This window comes from Stegostoma tigrinum, chromosome 9 (assembly GCF_030684315.1).
Source record: "Stegostoma tigrinum isolate sSteTig4 chromosome 9, sSteTig4.hap1, whole genome shotgun sequence".
Classification (NCBI taxonomy): domain Eukaryota; kingdom Metazoa; phylum Chordata; class Chondrichthyes; order Orectolobiformes; family Stegostomatidae; genus Stegostoma; species Stegostoma tigrinum.
In genome coordinates this window covers 81671002-81693254 of record NC_081362.1, presented here as the reverse complement: position 1 = coordinate 81693254, position 22253 = coordinate 81671002, and the positions used below count along the sequence as shown (strand labels likewise).

General features: G+C 42.7%; 1 protein-coding gene across 1 annotated transcript in view; it reads left to right on the top strand.

The window, feature by feature from the left end:
• The first annotated feature begins 707 nt into the window (after window positions 1-707).
• Window positions 708-22253, top strand: part of fam98a (family with sequence similarity 98 member A) — a 34939-nt gene continuing 13393 nt past the window's right edge. The window contains exons 1-5 of the mRNA XM_059648693.1: window positions 708-877; window positions 6828-6976; window positions 7706-7840; window positions 15948-16129; window positions 21744-21824. Coding sequence (XP_059504676.1) covers window positions 723-877; window positions 6828-6976; window positions 7706-7840; window positions 15948-16129; window positions 21744-21824 — 702 coding nt within the window. The 5' untranslated portion in view covers window positions 708-722. The remainder of the gene's footprint in view (window positions 878-6827; window positions 6977-7705; window positions 7841-15947; window positions 16130-21743; window positions 21825-22253) is intronic.

Here is a 22253-nt window from a genome sequence, read left to right as displayed (position 1 = left end):
TCTGTGCCTGTTTCAGATTCCAGCATCCACTGCATTTTGCTTTTGGAAGGTTATGTTGATAGGGCGAGATGAAGAGGGGAAGGAGGACGCCCATGGTCTGGTACGTCAACACTGACATGGATATTTGACAATTGGCCAGAAATGGCCAATTTCTGCGCTGTTAACTTAAATGGGAAGAGATGATATAGGAATTGTAAGCTCTCAAATCTGCAACTTAACATTCTGTGCAAACCCTCATGTTTTGGCTGGGTTCATGGGAATGGTTTTCAAACTGGCACAAAAAGCAGCCAACAGGACCAAAAATCAGAGACAGAAAAGAGACATATTTATGCGTGTGTGTGTGTGAATTATAAATAGGTTCATTTTCAAGACAATCATAGTTTAAAAACAAAACAAATCCGGTTGAATATCTTAACATGACAAACGGGGATGGACTAAAAATGTTAAATAAGACCGTTAGAACATACCCTCAGAAAGAAAGTTTGAACAATCGCCATGGCAACAGCAGAAATTGTGTCAGGGGCTTTCGTGACTAATCATCCGCCTGAATGAAGATTAAGTGTATTATTCAGCGCTATTTGTTTTTATTAATTTCACGGACAGGTTTCGATCGACAAAAGAACTGTTTCATTGTCATTGTTGTTTGCGAGGTGGAGGTTTTGTTTTGTGTGGAGCCGGCCGTCAGGCACGGGGCTGCCCGCGTGTAGAATGAGGCCCCAGACATGCCAACCGGGCAGAAGCCGCGGAGCGGCAGCACTGACGGGGAGGGACGGTCGCTCGGTGTGGGCCGTGAGGAGAGGCCGCTCGCCGCTGCCACGCACTTCAGCCTGGGCTGCGCCATGGAGAATGACATCCTTGACTCGCTGGAGGATCTGGGGTAGGCGCTTGGTGTGGCCCCAGGGCTTTCCCCTCCTCCTCCTCCTCCCCCGTGTCCACCTTCTGGAGGTTTCTCTGCCGGACCGGGCCTCACTGTTAGGTGTTAACCAGCGGGTGGCTTTTCCCCCTTTCGGCCCCCTCCCCCCTCACACGGGGCAGTCAAGTTGACCCTGCGCCCGTTATAAATAGCTTGCTGAGCTGGCCCTAGCGCTGCGGCCTGACTGTGGGTAAAAAGCTTCTGCCCTTTTCCGCTCTGCTGACACGTGTTTCATTGCAGCAAAGGCCTGCCTGTTTTTCTTGTTTCACTCCCCACCCCCACTCCCGTTTTATTTCACCCTCCTGTAATTTGCATATGTATTGACTAACCCGTCGTTTGCCAACATTGAAAAACCTGATTCACCATTGCAGAGGGGTGGGCACTGTCATGTGACGGACAGAGTCCTTGAGCTGAGTGATTGACCAGAAGGCAATTAAGAGTCGACATTGCTAAGGGTTGACTCACATATAGGTCAGACCAGGTAGGGATGGAGTGTTAGAGATAATGGGAACTGCAGATGCTGGAGAATTCCAAGATAATAAAATGTGAGGCTGGATGAACACAGCAGGCCAAGCAGCATCTCAAGAGCACAAAAGCTGACGTTTTGGGCCTAGACCCTTCATCAGAGAGGGGGATGGGGAGAGGAAACTGGAATAAATAGGGAGAGAGGGGGAGGCGGACCGAAGATGGAAAGTAAAGAAGATAGGTGGAGAGAGTATAGGTGGGGAGGTAGGAAGGGGATAGGTCAGTCCAGGGAAGACGGACAGGTCAAGGAGGTGGGATGAGGTTAGTAGGTACCTGGGGGTGTGGCTTGGGGTGGGAGGAAGGGATGGGTGAGAGGAAGAACCGGTTAGGGAGGCAGAGACAGGTTGGACTGGTTTTGGGATGCAGTGGGTGGGGGGGAAGAGCTGGGCTGGTTGTGTGGTGCAGTGGGGGGAGGGGATGAACTGGGCTGGTTTAGGGATGCAGTAGGGGAAGGGGAGATTTTGAAACTGGTGAAGTCCACATTGATACCATATGGCTGCAGGGTTCCCAGGCGGAATATGAGTTGCTGTTCCTGCAATCTTCGGGTGGCATCGTTGTGGCAGTGCAGGAGGCGGAGTGTTTCCTTCCTTCCTTTAAAGGACATTAAAAGGCTGTGTATGATCATCAGCTTTCAACTACAGAATTATTAATTGAATTTATATGCCAGCAGCTGCTGTGGTGGATTTGATCTATGCCCCAGATCATTGGCTGAGCCTTTGTATTATATAATTAAAACTGAAAGAACTGCGGGTGCTGAGGTGTTCTGAAGAAGGGTTACTTGATCCAAAATGTTAACTGATTTCTCCCCACGTATGCTGCAGGACCTAAGCTTCTTTTGGCAACTTCCATTTTTTGTCCTCTGATGAAGGGTCTAGGCCTGAAACATCAGCTTTTGTGCTTCTGAGATGCTGCTTGGCCTGCTGTGTTCATTCAGCTTCACACTTGCTATCCATTTTTGCCTCTATTATTTGTCTAGTGGCATTGTGCCTGTATCTCCCAATGGCAATAATCTATATAAATGAGTTGTAATTCTCAACATTTTCTTGAATAACTTTGAACTATTCAAACCAAAGTCAGTAGGCCTAGGTTCAAGTGCCACCTGCTCCAAATGTACGTTACAGCATTTCTGGTGAATTGATTAGAAAATATCTGCAGCACTTGTCTTCATCGCATGACATGTAGGATGCTAGATCTTGTTGAAAAGAATGGATGCAGTTTGCATTTGCAGCAATGGAATTCTTGGCATTAGGGGCAAATGGAAAAGGTATTTTAGAAGGATTTCTATAAATGGAAACCCTGCATACCAAAATGGAGAGGTAATGCTAAACCTCTCAAAATAATTGGTTAAATCTTACTTAAACAATTGTGACAAATTTGGTGCCCTCGTTTTGAGATAATTTTCAAGGCCAGGGAGAGGGCCCAGAGACACTTACCAATATGATACCTTGAATGAGAGGAGAAATTCGGTGACTGTAGAATGAAGCAGCATGTTAGGAGTTCCAGCAAAGAAGTCTAACTCTTGCCACGGGGGATCTCTAATTACACCCAAATGCTTTAGAACAAAAGGACATGGTAGGGTAAAAAGGAGACTTTTTTTGTAGTTGATGGTTAAGACTTAGTGTTGTAGCAGAAATTGAAATGGAAGATTTGAGTAGGAAAGTGGAATTAATTCATAAGGAGAAAGATACCAAATTGCCAGACTGCAATGTTCAGGCTAAAATTGACAATTGAAATGTATTTGCAACCAGCATACCAACAAAGCAGAAATATGTATTCAAAGAGTCTTAGAGTTTACAGTATGGTCCAGCTCATCCACGCTGACCAGATATCCTGTATTGAAGGAATAGGAGTCTAACACTTGACGTACTGAATAAACTAGAGTTAGAAAGTTTTTAGATGTCCATTCCGGTCAGTTTTGAACAGTGAGACAACAAGGTGTAGAGCTGGATGAACACAGCAGGCCAAGGAGCATCAGAGGAGCAGGAAGGCTGACGTTTCGGGCCTAGACCCAAGGGTCTGGGACCGAACCGTCAGCCTTCCTGCTCCTCTGCTGCTTGGCCTGCTGTGTTCATCCAGCTCTACATCTTGTTGTCTCAGATTCTCCAGCATCTGCAGTTCCTACTATCTCTGAAACAGTTTTGAACAATGCGTACATTTCAATGTGACAAGGAAGATTGAAATAATGCAACTCCTTTCACAGCCTCAACTGAAATGGACTGTTTAAAAGGAAAGTGGATCATAGGTAAGACCTTTGACTATTGCAGACCTCCTTTACCAGTGGATAAATTTGAAGATGTCTCTTCTGAGTAATTTTGTGAACTAGATTAGTTTAATTAATTTGTATCAATCAAATGTAGGGAATGTGTGAACAGGGACTGTGTAAATTCAGAAGGTAAGCATGCAAGTAAAGGAAGCGTAAAGAAGGCAATTAGTAAGTTAGCTTTCATAGTGATGGGATTCCAGAGCAGGAGCAGGGATGTCTTGCTGCAATTATACAGAGCCTTAGTGTGACCACACTTGGACTATTGTGTGCACTTTTGGTCACCTTAGCTGAAGAAGGAAGCTCTTGCTACAATGAGAGTACAGTGAAGATGTATCAGACTGATCCATGGGATGGCAGGACTGACATTGAGAAGTGGTTGAATTAGGACCATGTTGCTGGAGCTCAGAAAAATGAGGGGAGATCTTGTAGAAACTTTTAAAATGCTGACAGATTTAAACAGGCTAGATGCAGGAACGAAGTTTCCAATGACAGTCTAAGGATATGGGCCAAATCATTTAAGTCTGATTTGAGAAGAAATTTATTTACCCAAAGTGGTAAGCCTATGGAATTCACTACCACAGAAAGCAGTTAAGGCTAAAACATTGTATGATTTTAAGGAGGAACTGGATATTGCACACAAAGTTAAAGGGATCAACGGATATGAGGGAAAAGCTGGAGCAGGTTATTGAGTTGGGTGGCAACCATGAGCATAATGGTTAGCAGAGCAGGCTCAAAGTGCCAAATGTCATATTCCTGGTCCATTTTCTGTAAGTTTAATGTATGAATCATGGCTTTAGGCAGTACCTTGGGACTGAAAATGACTTGCTTCCACGCTGGTTTGATGGGTTCTGAGAGGACTGATAATTCCATTGTGTGATTTTCAGACTCTGCCTAACATGGTGCAGATGGAGTGGGATGAATGAGTTATTTGGAGGTTTGAGTGCATTCTTCTGTGCATAGACATCAGTTCTGCAAGTTCCTAATATAGTCTTTCTGTTGTGTTTCTCCAATTGAACCTTTCCTAGTCCACTTGGTCACAAGCCAGGGACTCCCATAAATCAGCAGAGATGTTTCTTCATGAATTTTTTGAAGACAAACCAAAAATATTTTTGTCCTCCCAGGAGTTTCCTGCTGCAATTATGTTCTGAGTAGAGCTGTTACTTTGGCAGTCTGGTTCAAGTGTAACAGTGATGTTTGCTGCGCGGTGAAGTAATTAGCAACTCAGTTCTGGGCATATTGACTTGAGAGAGGATACTGCTATTGGACCACTTTGCTGCTGTCTGGAGTTGAACACACTTATGAAGATACATTGATAGTACTTCTTGAGTGCTTTGAGATGTCTGCTGTAAGTTGCCCAAGTCTCCAAAACACACAGATAGTGTGAATGGGATCTCTTGACTCTAAGTTTCACATCCTCCATTCTTTGCCACAAAAAGTCAACATTCAGGATATTTAATGTTAGTCTAAAAGCTCATTTCATTGACATTTCAAAGATTTGAGAAAGACAAACCTGTCCTGATTTGAATTTGGATCAATCTACAATACAGATTGTTGCTTTCTTCCCTCAAACTTTGTTTACTTCTAGATTCTTGTGTGTGTCATCAATATAGATAGCCCTAGAGCTTGTGTGTTGCTGAGTTTTGTGTTTATCCACTGCTGGCAGGTTCTGGATATTGATTGAAATGTTGGGCTTGAAGGGATTTTGCCGGAGCTGGTCCGTTATCTTGAAGAACAAGTCCTGTGATGTTGTATTTCCAGCCTTGAGCCAGCAGCTGTGTGCACTCATTAAGAAACAGGAAATCAGGGACTGTGTCCTTGGAGACTACCCTCTTTACCTGGAGTCATCTTAAGATTGTGCAGCTTCCCATTTATGCAATTTCTGATTTCAATCCCAGGGTCACCACCTTGGAAGGCATCAGAGAATGAAGTGGAGAAATATGATGAGAAATGCAAGCAATTGTAGGTGTCAGCAGAGTTTGAGCATCAGTCTTGAAGGAAGAGGCATATGCCTATGTACCGTTCTGAAAGTCTACGAAGCAGTAGTCTTGCTCGCCTCCGTGCATGTGAAACTGGACTGTGTATCAGCATCATGCCAAGGAGCTGAGCCACTTTTACATGAGCTGCTTTCAGAAATTTCAAAGATCAGCTGGTGGGACAGAATACCAGACACTGAGGTGCTCACCCAAGCTGGCATGCATCCATGTTATGTTGAGTCACAACTTGGTTGGGCTGGTCATATATCAGGAATGCCACTTTCTTGCCAAATTCACCACCTGTGAGATTTTGAGACTGGGAAGTACACTTACAGCAGTCAAAGGAAGTGTGACAAGGACTCTGCTTTAGTTTTGCAATTTCTGTATTAACTCTCAGTCCTGGGAAAACCGTGGCTAAGATCATTGCACACAGTGCTACTGGATTAAAAATATGCAAGATAACGAAGTGTGGAGCTGGATGAACACAGCAGGCCAAGCAGCATCTTAGGAACACAAGATGCTGCTTGGCCAGCTGTGTTCATCCAGTCCCACACGTTGTTATCTCGGATTCTCCAGCATCTGCAATTCCTATTATCACAAATAAAAATATGCACTTATTTTTGAGTAATGCTGTGCTACCAGTGGGAGAGTGTAAGGACGGAAAATCCCAAGCCAGCAATTTATTGAAAACTTAATCATTGAGGGCATATGTCCTATTTTCAGCAGAATCCTTCAGCCTTGGCAGTCATCTGTACACCCACTGGAATCCTACCATCTTCCCAATGATGAGCTTGGTCGTCCTCCCCCTCACAATTAATATTTTTAGTTTTGCGTGCTGTTACTCCCCATAAATACAAAATGTTTAATTAAAATTATGGTATTATTTAGAGGATAAGACAATTTTTTTTGCTTTGAGGCATGAATCTGTCAAATTGCAATTAATAAATTCTTGCTTCTGGAATTGACATTTAAACTTTACATTTTCATTGATTAATGTTACACTTGTTAACAGAAACATGAAGCTTCAGTTTAAAACTAGAGAGGATTGGTACATTGTGGAATTTAGGGCTCCTTTTCTATTGAGGAAGCGCAATTGCAATAGTGGAATTGAAAGGCTTTCTGGAGTGCTCACGGTATGTGATTAATTTTGCAGATACAAGGGTCCGCTACTGGACGATGGAGCTCTCAGCTTGGCAGCTGTTGGTGGGGCAGCTTCTCCAGAATACACTAAACTATGTGCCTGGCTTGTAACAGAACTGAAAGCTTTCTACAAGCTGATTGAAAATGTCAATGCAACAGCCAGTAAGTTTTGTTTATTAAACTATATCCAGTTGCATTACCCAAATGATATAAAACTTAAACCTATTTTGCACATAAAATAATCAGTATTTGGAAATGATTGAGTGTGATTATATTTCTACTGCGTGGGAATACGTATTCCGGTACCTTGAAAAAGAACTACCCTGATGACTCAGACAAGCTATTTTTTGTGAACAACTTTTATCTGTTCAGTTTAAACCATTAAATCAATGCAATCTTGTGAATCCAGTATCTGGAGTTCCACAGAAGAACCATATTGGACTCAATGTTAGCTCTGTTTCTCTCTCCAAAGATCACCTGGGACCTGTTAAGTTTTATCCGTAATTTGTCTCTGTATTTGAGACCCCATGCATTTGTTTTACTTTGGTCTTATTTGGAATTTAACACTGAGAATGTATAAACATTGAATATACCTTACTGAAGGTGGCTCCACAAAGAAAAAAGCACACTATTCTGTTGCATAAACCTGTTCAAGTGACTTTGCATTCAGAAAGCTTTGACTAAACTGCAACACCTGTCATGTCTGTGTCCCTTGATTGGAAGGGGAGGAAGGTGCCTTAATGCATGCGGTAAATGGCTTGGTTGAGTAAAATTATTTTCTTTTTCGAATATATAATTGTATGTCAATAACCTTGACTATTATCTGGGTATAGGACTTTAAGTCCTGTGATTCTTTTCCCCAATTTTATTTTAAACTCTGTCTCCTTCTAGGCCCCACAGAAGCTGAAGAGTTTCAACTGGAGATGAGTGGTTTGTTGGCTGAGATGAATTGTCCTTATTCAGTTCTAACCACTGGAGATGTCACAAAACGCCTCCTCAACAAAAATAATTGCCTCTTGCTGCTCAGTAAGTCGGAGGAGTATTCAAATTATTTTTCAATTTAATTATTGTATTTGAAACTTAAATCTTGGTCGTAATGCTCGAATGTGCCGATTACCAAAGATGAATTCTCTCTCGAAGGTCATACGTGCATGTGTACATGGGTATACTAGTCAAGTGATTACATTGTTGGGGTAGCAATTGATATGGCTTCTAATGCCTACCATGGCATATTGATCTGTGACAGGCACTAGATAAAATTGCAGTGCACCTCTACAGAGGCCCCATTTATGGAGTCAAAGGGCCAAATAGCTGCCTTTTATGCTAGAATGACTGTGTCTGTGAAAGCTCCAGGTTGTCTTATAAGTGCAGCTGGTTCCCTAATATCCTTTAGGGAAGGGAACCTACCCTGCAGTCCCACTGGTGCACTTTTTAATGACTTTTAGGTAAAGTTGTGCTGTTGCCAGCTCTGGCCATGACCAAGCTATTCACAATATTAGAGGTGTGTGTCTGGAGCAGTGCAATATTTAAATATGGAAACATCGACTGTAAAATCATACATTGTTTGCTTTCTGACACACTGATACAGATTTTTAGTGCAGGTAGGGAGTAGTGGGGATTGGTCAGTGAGGTAGGAGTGGTGGATAGGTGGGAGAGAAGATGGACAGGTTGTGTCAGGTCAAGGAGGTGGGGATGAGAGGGAGGGTTGGTCATGGGGTGTGGTGGGGGGATTTTTTTGAAACTGGTAAAATCTGCACTTAGGCGTTTGGGCTGTTGGCCCCCATGGCAGAATGAGGGCATCTTCTCTGCCACCTATCTGCTTCTCCCACCTCACTGACCAATCCCCACCACTCCTTACCTGCGCTCACCTATCGCCATCCCACCTACCTTCCCCAGTCCCACTCCTTTTTTCTATTTCTGAGCTTCCTTCCCGGTCCCCCATTTCTGAAGAAGGATCCCAACCCGAAATGTCAACTTTCCTGCTCTTCTGATGCTGCCTGGCCTGCTGTGTTCCTCCAGCTCTCACTGTTATATCTACTACAGAACCTTGGTCGAGGGAAGGACAGGACTGGTAGCTTAACGTTTTGGCTTTTAAATGCTATTGGAAAGATAGAAAGGGAGGCAAGAGAGAAGGGCGAATGGTGTTTTTGATTAAGAAAAAACATTTCTATTCTTATTTAAAGAGGATATTTCTGATATATTCTGAGGATATTTCTATTCTATGGTAGAGCTTAAAAGTAAGAAAGGGGGAATTGCCTTGATGGGATTGTCTGATAGGCCCTCCAATAGTCAGAGGGAAATTGAAGATCAAATATGTAGAGACCTTGGATATATGTAAGAATGATATGGTCGTAATAGGTGATTTTAATCTTCCAAAACTTGATTGGAACAGCTGTAGTGTTAAAGGGTTGGATCATGAATATTTTGTTAAATGTGTTCAAGATAATTTTTTTTCAATTTGCAAACCTTCCTAATAGGGTAGAAACAAAATTTGACGTTCTCTTGGAAAATAAGGCAGGGCAAGTGATTGAAGTGTTAGTCAGAGAACACTTTGGGACAAGTGATCATAATTCTGTTAGTTTTAAAATAGCTGTGGAAAAGGACAGGCTGTCTATAAAAGTTAGTTATAGAATTATACTGCATGAAAGCTTCCGTCCAACCAGTCTATGCTGACCATGTTCCTGAACTAAACTAGTTTCACGTGCCTGCATTTGGCCCCATAGTCTTCCAAACATTTCCTGTTCATGTACCTATCCAAATGTCTTTTAAAAGTTGTAGCTGTACCCGCATGGACCACTTTTTCTGGCAGTTCCTTCCACACAAAAACCAGTCTTGTTAGACTAGTTTCGTTTGGGAACATGGTCGGTGTGGAGTAGTTTTTTCCATGCTGCTTGACCCTTGTTCCATTCCAATTTTTAAATGTTGCCAAAAATAAAAAGGGTGAATTCATAATCTGTTCAGCTGTGCATCTTGGGTTTAAATTGTCATTGTCATAACATTTAGAATGCGTATTTCAGTGTACAAGTCAAAGGAATTATGTCTTTACAGCACAGGAGGAGGCCAGTTTGGTCCAATCTATCTGTTCCAGCTATTACTCAACTGATCCCAATAGCAGAGTCTGACTAATTGTTGCTCAAGCATGTGGATCCTCTGATGCTGAGATTCAATCTTCTGATACTTCATGGAAATATTTCTCCCCCTAGATATACTGAGGACTCTCCATATCTGCCTTCCTTTTATTAGAAGGAATGTGACTGACAATTATTGCTGCCACTATTCAATTTAGTGTTGAAATCCAATAAACCCATAATTGACAGACATGTGGAGATTTTTTTTAAAAACCCTACAGACCCCCTTCACCCATTGCGTATGCACACATATACTAATTTCCTTCTCTCCAGAAATCATCCTGCTATGGTACATTTGTAGCAGTGCTGACTTGTAGTGGCATCTTGCATGCATATAGTACCTTTAACGTAGTAAAATTCCCCAAGCTGATTTGCAGAAGCACTAGAAGATGACTTTTTACAGTGAACCATAAATGGAGATATTAGGGTAGATGCTCAAAAGTTTGGTCACATGAGTAGCTTTTATGCAGTACAGTCGGTTCTGCCATAACGTGATAGTTGTGTTCCCCTGTGCAACATCGCATTATAGAAAATCATGTTATAGAAATAACCGAGCCTATGGAAAAAGCAGGGTGATGGGCAGACTACCAAATAAATCACTCAGAATCGCTCAAAAATCACTCAAAAGCCTAACCCAGAAGATAGCGCAGTTTGAATAAATGTTTAATTCATATGTAATAATAAAGTAAAAGCAGATTTGACACCTTATCTTGGGGGGGGAAAAAATGTCAAGATGACTTGATAGGGAAGGAGTTTTTGAGGAGATTTTGCTCTGTTAAAGTAGGGGCTGAGGTTATCACCACCACTGCCTCCTTCAGGTGCAGTTGTGGTTGCAGGATTGGGCTGTTCAGAGAGTGCCATGAGCTGCTACCCTGCTGCATTTTGCATTTGAATCATTCTTGTCTAAGAGTTGCAACTGTTTCTCAGTTTCCTTCCGGATAGAAGACAACAGAAGTGGAAAGATCTCATGCTGCACCCTGGGCTACTACATCTTCATCTCCAACTTACGCTTCCCCCTCAGCGACAAGTTGTTGTAGATCAGCTGTAGCGAGGCCTGCACAGTGTTGATATATATGGCCATGTGATGCCAACATGGAAACTCTTTTGGTGCTAACACTGTGCATGCTCAGGCCAAAATCTGCAAACGGATCATCCAGTGTTGTCACGTACTCCTCTATGCACCGATTGAATCGTGTTTTAACCAACACAAGATCACGTTTTAGAAATAGCATTCCCCTATTCGTCAGTTGCGTTATAGCCAATTCACATTGCTGGAATACACGTTATAGTAGAACTGACTGTATTTGAAGGAAGGAAAAGGTTTTATGGAGTCATTTCTAGAGTTGATTTGTTTTTAGAGGGTTATACAGTTGAAGGAAAATACAGAAGTTTTGAGGAATGAGCCCTTGGAGGTACTTGAAAATATAGTGTGAGAATTTTAAAATTGAGGCATTAATTAAATAGGAACCAACTTGTATAATAGGCAGACACAGATCTTGGCAGAAGTTGGAACAGGAGCAGCAGTGTGGTGTCTGACCTCAAGTTTACAGAACGTACATGAGGCCAACCAAGAGTTACATTGGAATAGTTAAACAAGATTAACCAGCATGAGGCTTTCAGATGCATGCAATGACATAACATTAGGATGATGTTAGAAATGTGGAGATACCCACAACCTAGCCTAACTGTGTGGTCTCCAACTCATTTTGTGGTCAGATGTGACCTTAAGCAGTCTGGCTCAGCCTTCAACAATTGCCAAGGAAAGGGATCAAGTCGATGACTGTGGAACAGAGTTTCCAACCGGCAGTAACAATTTAAAATATTTAGTTGGAGGTCTTTTCTAGATGGTTGATACCAGATGGTGGACAAGCAGTGAGAAAATTTAGGTAATAAAATGTGAGGCTGGATGAACACAGCAGGCCCAGCAGCATGTCAGGAGCACAAAAGCGGATGTTTCCGGCCTAGACCCTTCATCAGAGAGGGGCATGGGGTGAGGGTTCTGAAATAAATAGGGAGAGAGGGGGAGGTGGACCAAAGATGGAGAGAAAAGAAGATAGGTGGAGAGGAGAGTATAGGTAGGGAGGGGATAGGTCAGTCCAGGGAAGACGGACAGGTCAAGGAGGTGGGATGAGGTTAGTAGGTAGGAGATGGAGGTGCGGCTTGGGGTGGGAGGAAGGGATGGGTGAGACGAAGAACAGGTTAGGGAGGCAGAGACAGGTTGGACTGGTTTTGGGATGCAGTGGGTGGAGGGGAAGAGCTGGGCTGGTTTTGGGATGCGGTGGGGGAAGGGGAGATTTTGAAGCTGGTGAAGTCCACATTGATACCATTGGGCTGCAGGGTTCCCAAGCGGAATATGAATTGCTGTTCCTGCAACCTTCGGGTGGCATCATTGTGGCGCTGCAGGAGGCCCGTGATGGACATCCGACCTCTGCTCGGTTCGCAATAAACAACTGCACCATTCGCAAACCATTTCATTCCCCCTCCCATTCTTTAGATGACATGTCCATCATGGGCCTCCTGCAGTGCCACAATGATGCCACCTGAAGGTCCCCACCGCATCCCAAAACCAGCCCAGTTCGTCCCCTCCCCCCACTGCACCACACAACCAGCCCAGCTCTTCCCCTCCACCCACTGCATCCCAAAACCAGTCCAACCTGTCTCTCCCTCCCTAACCTGTTCTTCGTCTCACCCATCCCTTCCTCCCACCCCAAGCCGCACCTCCATTTCCTACCTACTAACCTCATCCCACCTCCTTGACCTGTCTGTCTTCCCTGGACTGACCTATCCCGTCCCTACCTATACTCTCCTCTCCACCTATCTTCTTTTCTCTCCATCTTCGGTCCACCTCCCCCCCTCTCCCTATTTATTTCAGAACCCTCACCCCATGCCCCTCTCTGATGAAGGGTCTAGGCCGGAAACGTCAGCTCTTGTGCTCCTGAGATGCTGCTGGGCCTGCTATGTTCATCCAGCCTCACATTTTATTATCTTTGGATTCTCAACAAGTAGTTGATATGGGGGTGGTGATGTAGAGATGGCTGTCAAAATAGTTGATGTGAAAACTGCTGTTTTTGGAAGATGCTGTGTATTGGCAGTGTGTAGGCTTCGACTAAGATGAAGGCTGGGGGATGGTGAAAAGGATTAACAGTGTGACTGATTCTATTCGTTAACAGTGGTGAGTGGGGTTCCACAGGGCTCTGTCCTTGGGCCTCTACTGTTTGTAATTTTTATTAATGACTTGGATGAGGGAATTGAAGGATGGGTCAGCAAGTTTGCAGACGACACAAAGGTCGGAGGTGTCGTTGACAGTGTAGAGGGCTGTTGTAGGCTGCAGCGGGACATTGACAGGATGCAGAGATGGGCTGAGAGGTGGCAGATGGAGTTCAACCTGGATAAATGCGAGGTGATGCATTTTGGAAGGTCGAATTTGAAAGCTGAGTACAGGATTAAGGATAGGATTCTTGGCAGCGTGGAGGAACAGAGGGATCTTGGTGTGCAGATACATAGATCCCTTAAAATGGCCACCCAAGTGGACAGGGTTGTTAAGAAAGCATATGGTGTTTTGGCTTTCATTAACAGGGGGATTGAGTTTAAGAGTCGTGAGATCTTGTTGCAGCTCTATAAAACTTTGGTTAGACCGCACTTGGAATACTGCGTCCAGTTCTGGGCGCCCTATTATAGGAAAGATGTGGATGCTTTGGAGAGGGTTCAGAGGAGGTTTACCAGGATGCTGCCTGGACTGGAGGGCTTATCTTATGAAGAGAGGTTGACTGAGCTCGGTCTCTTTTCATTGGAGAAAAGGAGGAGGAGAGGGGACCTAATTGAGGTATACAAGATAATGAGAGGCATAGATAGAGTCGATAGCCAGAGACTATTTCCCAGGGCAGAAATGGCTAGCACGAGGGGTCATAGTTTTAAGCTGGTTGGTGGAAAGTATAGAGGGGATGTCAGAGGCAGGTTCTTTACGCAGAGAGTTGTGAGAGCATGGAATGCGTTGCCAGCAGCAGTTGTGGAAGCAAGGTCATTGGGGTCATTTAAGAGACTGCTGGACATGCATATGGTCACAGAAATTTGAGGGTGCATCCATGAGGATCAATGGTCGGCACAACATTGTGGGCTGAAGGGCCTGTTCTGTGCTGTACTGTTCTATGTTCTATGTTCTATGTTCTAACATCCATGCATGTGCGTATCAACAACAGTAATGAGATGGCTCCCTAGTCAATGAGCACTGAGCAACTTGCAGTTTTCCTTTGCTGCTCTGGCTGACATCAGATACCTGAATACAAGGTAGGAATCACTTACGTGGTCCTTGGTGAAGTTGTTTTCACTCTCAATACTATTGGCAGCATTATACACCCACTAGAAACTAAGGACAGGGCAGTGCAGTACTATGTGGAGCATAAGTAAAAATTTCATCGGAATGAGCAACTTTGAAGACAATTTTTCAACTTGGTTCTGATGTTCTGTTCTGTCTAAACATGGATTACTTTGGGTTTATTCAGGGAATGTGAGGTTGAAATTTTAAAACTCACATTGGTAAGGTTATGATTAATTGGTTGTGGAATTAAATGATATGGAACCAAAAGGGGAATTGGAGTGGTGATCCAGATAAGCTATAATCTAATTGACTGGCAGAAAAGAATCAAGAAGCTAGGTGGCTTTCGCCTGTTCTTGTGTACCCACTACTGGCCAAACTTTGCCAATCCAAACCTATGCTCAGGTGATTGCCTGTTGCTACTCTAAACTGTGTCTGGTAGTTTGGTTAACTGAGTGACGTACTACGTTAGTCCAAAAGTAGACGGTTGGTTGCATTGCTGTAGGACAGGAATTCTACTTGGGCTAGGCTGGGTTAAAGATCATAGGTTTTCTTCTCTAAAGAATATTAGTTTCCCAGACAGTCTGGAAGTTTGACAATTACTTCTTCAAGTTCTAGTTTCCAAGTTTTAAAATTATGAAAATTTCATGGAATTTTAACCCATTCTGAAATACTAGTCTGGTGATGTGGCCAAGAATAGATTCTGTCATTTTTGCTTTTCCCGAGAGAGAATTTTGATCTTTGCTCTTTTTATCATCTGTGGATGGGAAGTCTAGCTCTTAATACTGTTGACACTCATACTTGAGGCCATGGAAGAGCTTTGCTGAGTTGGAGATCTGAGACTTCATTGTACCTGATATATTGCTGTTTGCCTCCCTGGTTACTACATTGTAGTGAGGCTGGTTGATAAATGAATTTAATCTGGGATAGATAATGCAGTTACACTTCTCAGTCCCATGCCATTGAGTTTCAAGAGGTTCCCTTGTATTAGTCCGCTCTGTACATGCACTGTTTCAGTCATAAATGGCAACCTGTTTTCTGAAGCACTTTGTTGGTTATACGCCTCTTGTTAATGGTGATAATTTGAATTGCTGAATTGAAAACCTTGTGGAGAAGCAAAGTAGCACCAAAATAATGCCTGGATTATTTCTCAAAAAGCCACGTTGATGCGAATGTTCTAAAGTATCTATGTGACAACTTTGAATAATAAAATTGAATATATGGGATAACGGAATTACTGTATTATTTGAAATGAAGATTTATTGAAATTCTCTAAGACAGCTCAATTTTTAATGCTGTTCTTTGATGCAGTTGGTCAGTTTACAGTCTCATGCTGCATAGTACTGAGGCATATCGATCTGTAAGTACAAATCCTAAATATCATAATTAAATCTGGTAACCAGAGTTCCAGAGATGCAGCAGAAGCATGTCAGCACCCAGATGTGTTCCTGTTGGTTGGGGCTGGCATCAAACTTGTCAAGGATGATTCCCTTCTTCGTGTCGGGTAACCTTTTGACAGTGGTCTTGCAAGCTCAGATATGAAAGGAGACCAATTGATAGCCATGCTTTACCTGACCAACAGTCACTGACCCGAGGAAAGAAAAGGAATTGGGTGAGGTGATGGACAAATGCATTTGTAGTTTGTGTATCTCATGTTTACATTTTGCTGTTTTTTTTTTCGGTGTTCCTATAGCTTACCTGATTTCTGAGCTTGAATCCTCACGAATGCTTGGTGTGAACAACCCGCCAAAGAAGCAGCCAGATAAAACCAGCCAGTCGTTTGTGGAACTGAAATCCATATGTATTACTCTGGGTATGTCCAAGCCCCCAGATAACATCACCATGTTCCAGTTCTTCAGTGGGATTGAGAAAAAGGTACATAAAAACAAAATTGTCCTAATATGCAGCATTTAAAACTTGAATCATGCAGCCAAACAGTATAACTAATTACTTTTAAAAATCCATTGGCATTTCCTCTTCAGGAAATAATAAATTCTTAAAAGGATCAACACAGATCAGTTGAGCAGAAGGTTTCTTTTGATCGTGCCTTTTGACTTAGAAGCTAAATAACCGTTTGACGTTTTAACTACTGTAAAGTCTATAAAGTTTGTACCTTAATATAAGATTATATCCCCTAAGTATAAGGGAGAAATTTTAATTATTCTCTTCTCCTAATCAGGATTAAGGGTCTATTCAATGGCTTTCATAATTTCACTTAAGGGTTTGTCTATTTTGGGGGGGAAAAAGAACAAAGACAGGGGATTTCAGATTATCATAAATTCAGTGGGCAAACCATGTATTAAAATTGGGAAACTGCATTTTTCAGTGCCTCTCAGATTGTAGACTGGCACTGTTTCACTGCATTGTACCTTATTCTCAGGTGTCCACCGCACAATTGGGTATTTAATGTCTCCTTTCCAACACTTATTTGTGTATGGAAAACCTTTCAGATCAATAAATTAGAATCAAATTGTTTTAAATATGAATTTTCTGATGCAAAAAACATCAAATAAACCTTGCTTAAGCACAAAACACTTCTGTCAGCATAACTGTCAGGATTTATTGCATTATAAGCTGTTATGTAGTTGAGGCTTTTTTACAGTCTTACCCATAGTAAATCCTGAAATCCTCATGGATATTGCGCACAAAGTTCAGAAAAATTATTGGTGTTCTTAACACTTAATTTATCTCGCTTCTCAACTTAAGGAGATATGAGCCAATGCAGCCTTCACAAAATTCTAATCCTCAGTCCAGCCATCTTCAGTTGAACTGTCAGTGGCTTACCCTCCAACGTAGAATCAAGAAAAGGGATGTCCACTAGTTACACTCAATTCAATTCATGCATCTAACCATCAATCAACCAACCTATGTCAATCTGCAACCGAACCTGTATAACTATGTAATGAGTGACTCACTACCTAATCTCTCAATGCCACTCTAGTTTACAAAGCTGAACATAGGAATATGATGGAATACTGATTGTTGTAACTGGAATACTTCTTGTCAAAATTATCGAAAACAGAGCAGCTTTACTTCATGTGTGTCACATCCAACCTAAATATCAAAGCAATACTGAGGATGTTGCATATGCTATCTGCAAGGCGCACTTTGGCAACTCACCAAATCTGTTTCAGCGGTGCTTCCTAGCCTTGTGATACCGTCAGGAAACTGAGAGCTAATGTCGTAAAGGAATAACTAAGTCGCATTCCTTCCAGGCTTCTGCATGTATTGAATCTTCATTGTTGGCTCAATATCTCGAAATTCCCTATTTAAGACCATTGTGAAACAAAATCACTCACTGAAGGATCCACCACCATTACTTTGGAGCAGCTATAATCTAGAAATAAATACAGCCTTTTCAGTGATAATGGGAACTGCAGATGCTGGAGAATCCAAGACAACAAAATGTGAGGCTGGATGAACACAGCAGGCCAAGTGCATCTCAGGAGCACAAAAGCTGACGTTTCGGGCCTAGACCCTTCATCAGAGAGGGGGATGGGGTGAGGGTTCTGGAATAAATAGGGAGAGAGGGGGAGGCGGACCGAAGATGGAGAGAAAAGAAGATAGGTGGGGAGGTAGGGAGGGGATAGGTCAGCCCAGGGAAGACGGACAGGTCAAGGAGGTGGGATGAGGTTAGTAGGTAGATGGGGGTGCGGCTTGGGATGGGAGGAAGGGATGGGTGAGAGGAAGAACAGGTTAGAGAGGCGGAGACAGGTTGGACTGGTTTTGGGATGCAGTGGGTGGAGGGGAAGAGCTGGGCTGGTTGTGTGGTGCAGTGGGGGGAGGGGACGAACTGGGCTGGTTTAGGGATGCAGTTGGGGAAGGGGAGATTTTGAAACTGGTGAAGTCCACATTGATACCATTAGGCTGCAGGGTTCCCAGGCGGAATATGAGTTGCGGTTCCGCTTTTCAGAACACCTCCGCTCAGTTCGCAACAAACTACTGCACCTCCCAGTCGCAAACCATTTCCACTCCCCCTCCCATTCTCTTGATGACATGTCCATCATGGGCCTCCTGCAGTGCCACAATGATGCCACCCGAAGGTTGCAGGAACAGCAACTCATATTCCGCCTGGGAACCCTGCAGCCATATGGTATCAATGTAGACTTCACCAGTTTCAAAATCTCCCCTTCCCCTACTGCATCCCTAAACCAGCCCAGTTCGTCCCCTCCCCCCACTGCACCACACAACCAGCCCAGCTCTTCCACTCCACCCACTGCATCCCAAAACCAGTCCAACCAGTCTCCGCCTCCCTAACCTGTTCTTCCTCTCACCCATCCCTTCCTCCCACCCCAAGCTGCACCTCCATTTCCTACCTACTAACCTCATCCCACCTCCTTGACCTGTCCGTCTTCCCTGGACTGACCTATCCCCTCCCTACCTCCCCACCTATACTCTCCTCTCCACCTATCTTCTTTTCTCTCCATCTTCGGTCTGCCTCCCCCTCTCTCCCTATTTATTCCAGAACCCTCACCCCATCCCCCTCTCTGATGAAGGGTCTAGGCCCGAAACGTCAGCTTTTGTGCTTCTGAGATGCTGCTTGGCCTGCTGTGTTCATCCAGCCTCACATTTTGTTGTCACAGCCTTTTCAGTGTTCTCCACATCCCAAGTATGGAGAGAAAAGCATTCCGTCATATTAATTGTTCTATTTTCAGATTGTATGCTAACAAAGTGGTGTTTATTATCATGTGCAAAGTCTGCATTCAAGAGTGACCTGAAAACCTGAAACTGGAGAGCTTTCTCCATTGTTTAAGCATTTCATAATGTTTTATAGAATAATCCCAAGTGCAGACATTTTAACGAAAGTCGCATTCCCCTCTCTGGAACCAATGTAATGAATGATCGGTTAAACAACTTCTGGTGGTGAGATTTATAGGGGAGCCGTTGGACAGGAAAGTGAAAGAACTCCTCTTCCTCCTGATAGTGTTGTAAATTCTTATCAACATCCATCTTAACAGACACAGCCGATGAACAAGGACCTTTCTTGGCCTGACGCAGGACGTTCTGGCAGGACAGCTTGGTGTAGTGGGAAGTGTGACCTCGCTGCTTCTCTAATTTGTACAGACTAGCAATGTTTTTGCCATTCAGAAGAATTTATCATCGGGGTTTCTTATTGAATCACAAGTGTTAATTTTCCTGACAGGGTCTCTCTAGTGCTTCCAAACCCAATTTTATGCTTTACTCCTTTGAAAACCCACCAGACTCACTGCCTTGCCTCAAATTCAGTCGCAAACTGGCTCTGGAATTATAGCCAGGAGTACTTTAAGGATGAGTTTTGCCTCCAACTGAGAGTTGAACCTGACGTTTAAAAAATTGTTTTCCTTTTCATGTGTTGCGTAAGTCACTTGGAAAGATTTAGAGAATCAGAAATTTCATAGTGCATAACATATAATCAGATATTACATAATCAAAGCAGTCTATTACTGTAGTAAATTTCATCCACCAGAAGCTTTTGCTGTTGTAAAACGCACATCTTTGAACTTGGTGTTTTCTTTAAATCTTCTGGACATTTGAAATTTCAGTCACTAAGAAGTAAAAACATTGTGGAAAGTGGTAATGTTTGGTTGTTGTATTTTGGCCTAACTATCCTCGGTGACAACTTCACCAATATAAAATCAGAAATGGGGTGGCCTGATGGTTGGTGTTCACTGCCCCTCTCAACTCCTCATCTGATGAAGCAGTCCCTCCGTATGCGCTGTAAAATCTGTACAATTTTCATTCTTGGGCATATAAATGGCAAGTAATATTATACACTCCCCAAGGCGCCTAACCACCACGTTCTGACATTCAGTAACATTCCAACTGTCTAATTCCCACCAATGTCCTTGAAATTGCTGTGAAGCAGAAATTCAACTGGGCTACCCATCTAAATGTTCTGGTCATTAGCGCAGGTTAGAGGCTGAGTGTTTTACGGCAATTGGAATTTATGTCCTGATTCATCTAAGCCTCTCCATTGTCTACAAGGTGCAAGTCAGGAGCACGATGATAGTATTGTTTGCATCGTCGTATGCGGCTGCAGGACATCGCATCAAAAAGCTTGACTCCATCCAGGACAGTGTGCCTCATCCATTAGCTTAAATGTGCAGAACCCCTACACCTGGCTGTATTGATCTATTTATAGGATGCACAATAGCAACACTCCCCAAACCCACAACTTCCACCACCCAGAAGGGCAACGGCAGCAAGTGCATTGGAAGTCATCACCTCCAGGTTGTGCACCACCTGACACCATTCCTTTAGTGTTGTTGAGTCAAATCCTTACCTACCAGCACTGGGAATACCATCAGCCCCTGGATGCAGTCACTGAAGAAGGCCTACTGCCTTTTCAAGCATTTGGTTGCTCTCCTTAGGGATATTTATGCTAAAGGCTAACCAACTATATCAACGAAAGTAGGTAAAAGCATTGCTGATGTTAAGAGATTTGAAAGACATAAAGTCAATAGAAGTGTAACATATGAATGTATCCAAGAAAACCTCATAGACATGTACGGCAAATAATGATGTTTTGTACGATTTGTAGGCATTGTGCAATAAAATGTGCAAGGTTGTAAAACTTCATACCTATTTGCAGGTCACATGATGAAAAGAGTTGATTAAGAAATTGTGATGGGTTAAGTATGATGAGAAAAAATGGCAAAGATTGCTGCATTCATATACAGTACATCATATAAGAAATAGTATCCAGATTTGTCCATTTAACCTTGGATCGCATGATCATGGTACTCTCTCTTCAAAGAAATGTGGGCAGCTCACCAGATGTTGATACAGTGGCCTTCAGGAAACCAGCAGCAAAAATGAAACAAATCATTGTGCAACAGTTTTTTAAAAAAACTCTAAAATGTAACCAAAAATAGCTGGGTCAGCAGCCAATAAGCATGTGGATAAGGAGTTAACACTTGGAATTATGTGGGGAGAAATATGGCATGGGAAATAGCACTTGTGGATTAATTAATGGAATTGACACAATGGCCTGGAGCAGGAATACGCAGATCTACCAGCCAGTCATGCCTTAAACTTTAATCCATTTCTGTGCAGAACTTCTGGTTGTCTCTTGAAATCACTTAGATGGTTTAAATTACCTTCTGTGACCATATAATTAAGAACTGTTACGCTTTCATTTAGAAAGCGGTGTTGCCTGGCATTCATTCTTTTTAACTTCCTGATTTTTAACTCATTTCCTGTTATTATTTGAATCCTTCACAGCAGTGAACAGAATGTTTAATCAATGTTGTCATTTCCATTCTGAAAAATATTGGACCATCCATTTGATAGCCGAATGTAATTTTGCATCGTAGACTCTTCAGATTATGTAGCTCTTTGGATGGTAATTTCATAAATTATATTCCTTTCTTGCTTGAGCTTGGTACAGCAGGCCTGTTCACTATTGATTTATGATTTGACAATAAGTACAATATACACCTTCGCATTTCTTCCCACCCCACCTTTTAATCCATTCAATTTTTAACTTCGACTTGTTTTTCTTTCTTAGCTTAAAGAATCTCTGTCAAAGGTGCCCCGAAATCATGTTGGAAAACCTCTGGTGAAGAAAGCACTTGGACCACTTCACTGGGTAAGTAATGCAATCATTAATTATTCGTGGCACACACTGTAAGATGTATTCTGACCGCTTTCAATGTAGATTAGATAATTAATACTTCTGTTATTAAGTGAGATTAAATGCATAATTTCAACTGCTTAATATCCTTTTGACGACTACTAGTAAATGACTTTCTGATTCTGAATCTTGTTTTAGCTATCTTGTTTGAAAGTATTGTCAAATCACAAATTAAATTGTTGGATCCTTGTAAGCTTTCTCAACTCAAATTACAGGATGTTTGACTTTTAAATCAGGATGTTGGAAGCAAGAACAAAGAAGTTTAATTTTTTATAAATCTGTGGTAAGATATCAGCTGGAGTATTGTGCAGCTCTGGGCATCCTATTTTAGGAAGGATGTCAGGGTTGTAGAGGATGATATTGAAACTAAGGAATCACTATTAA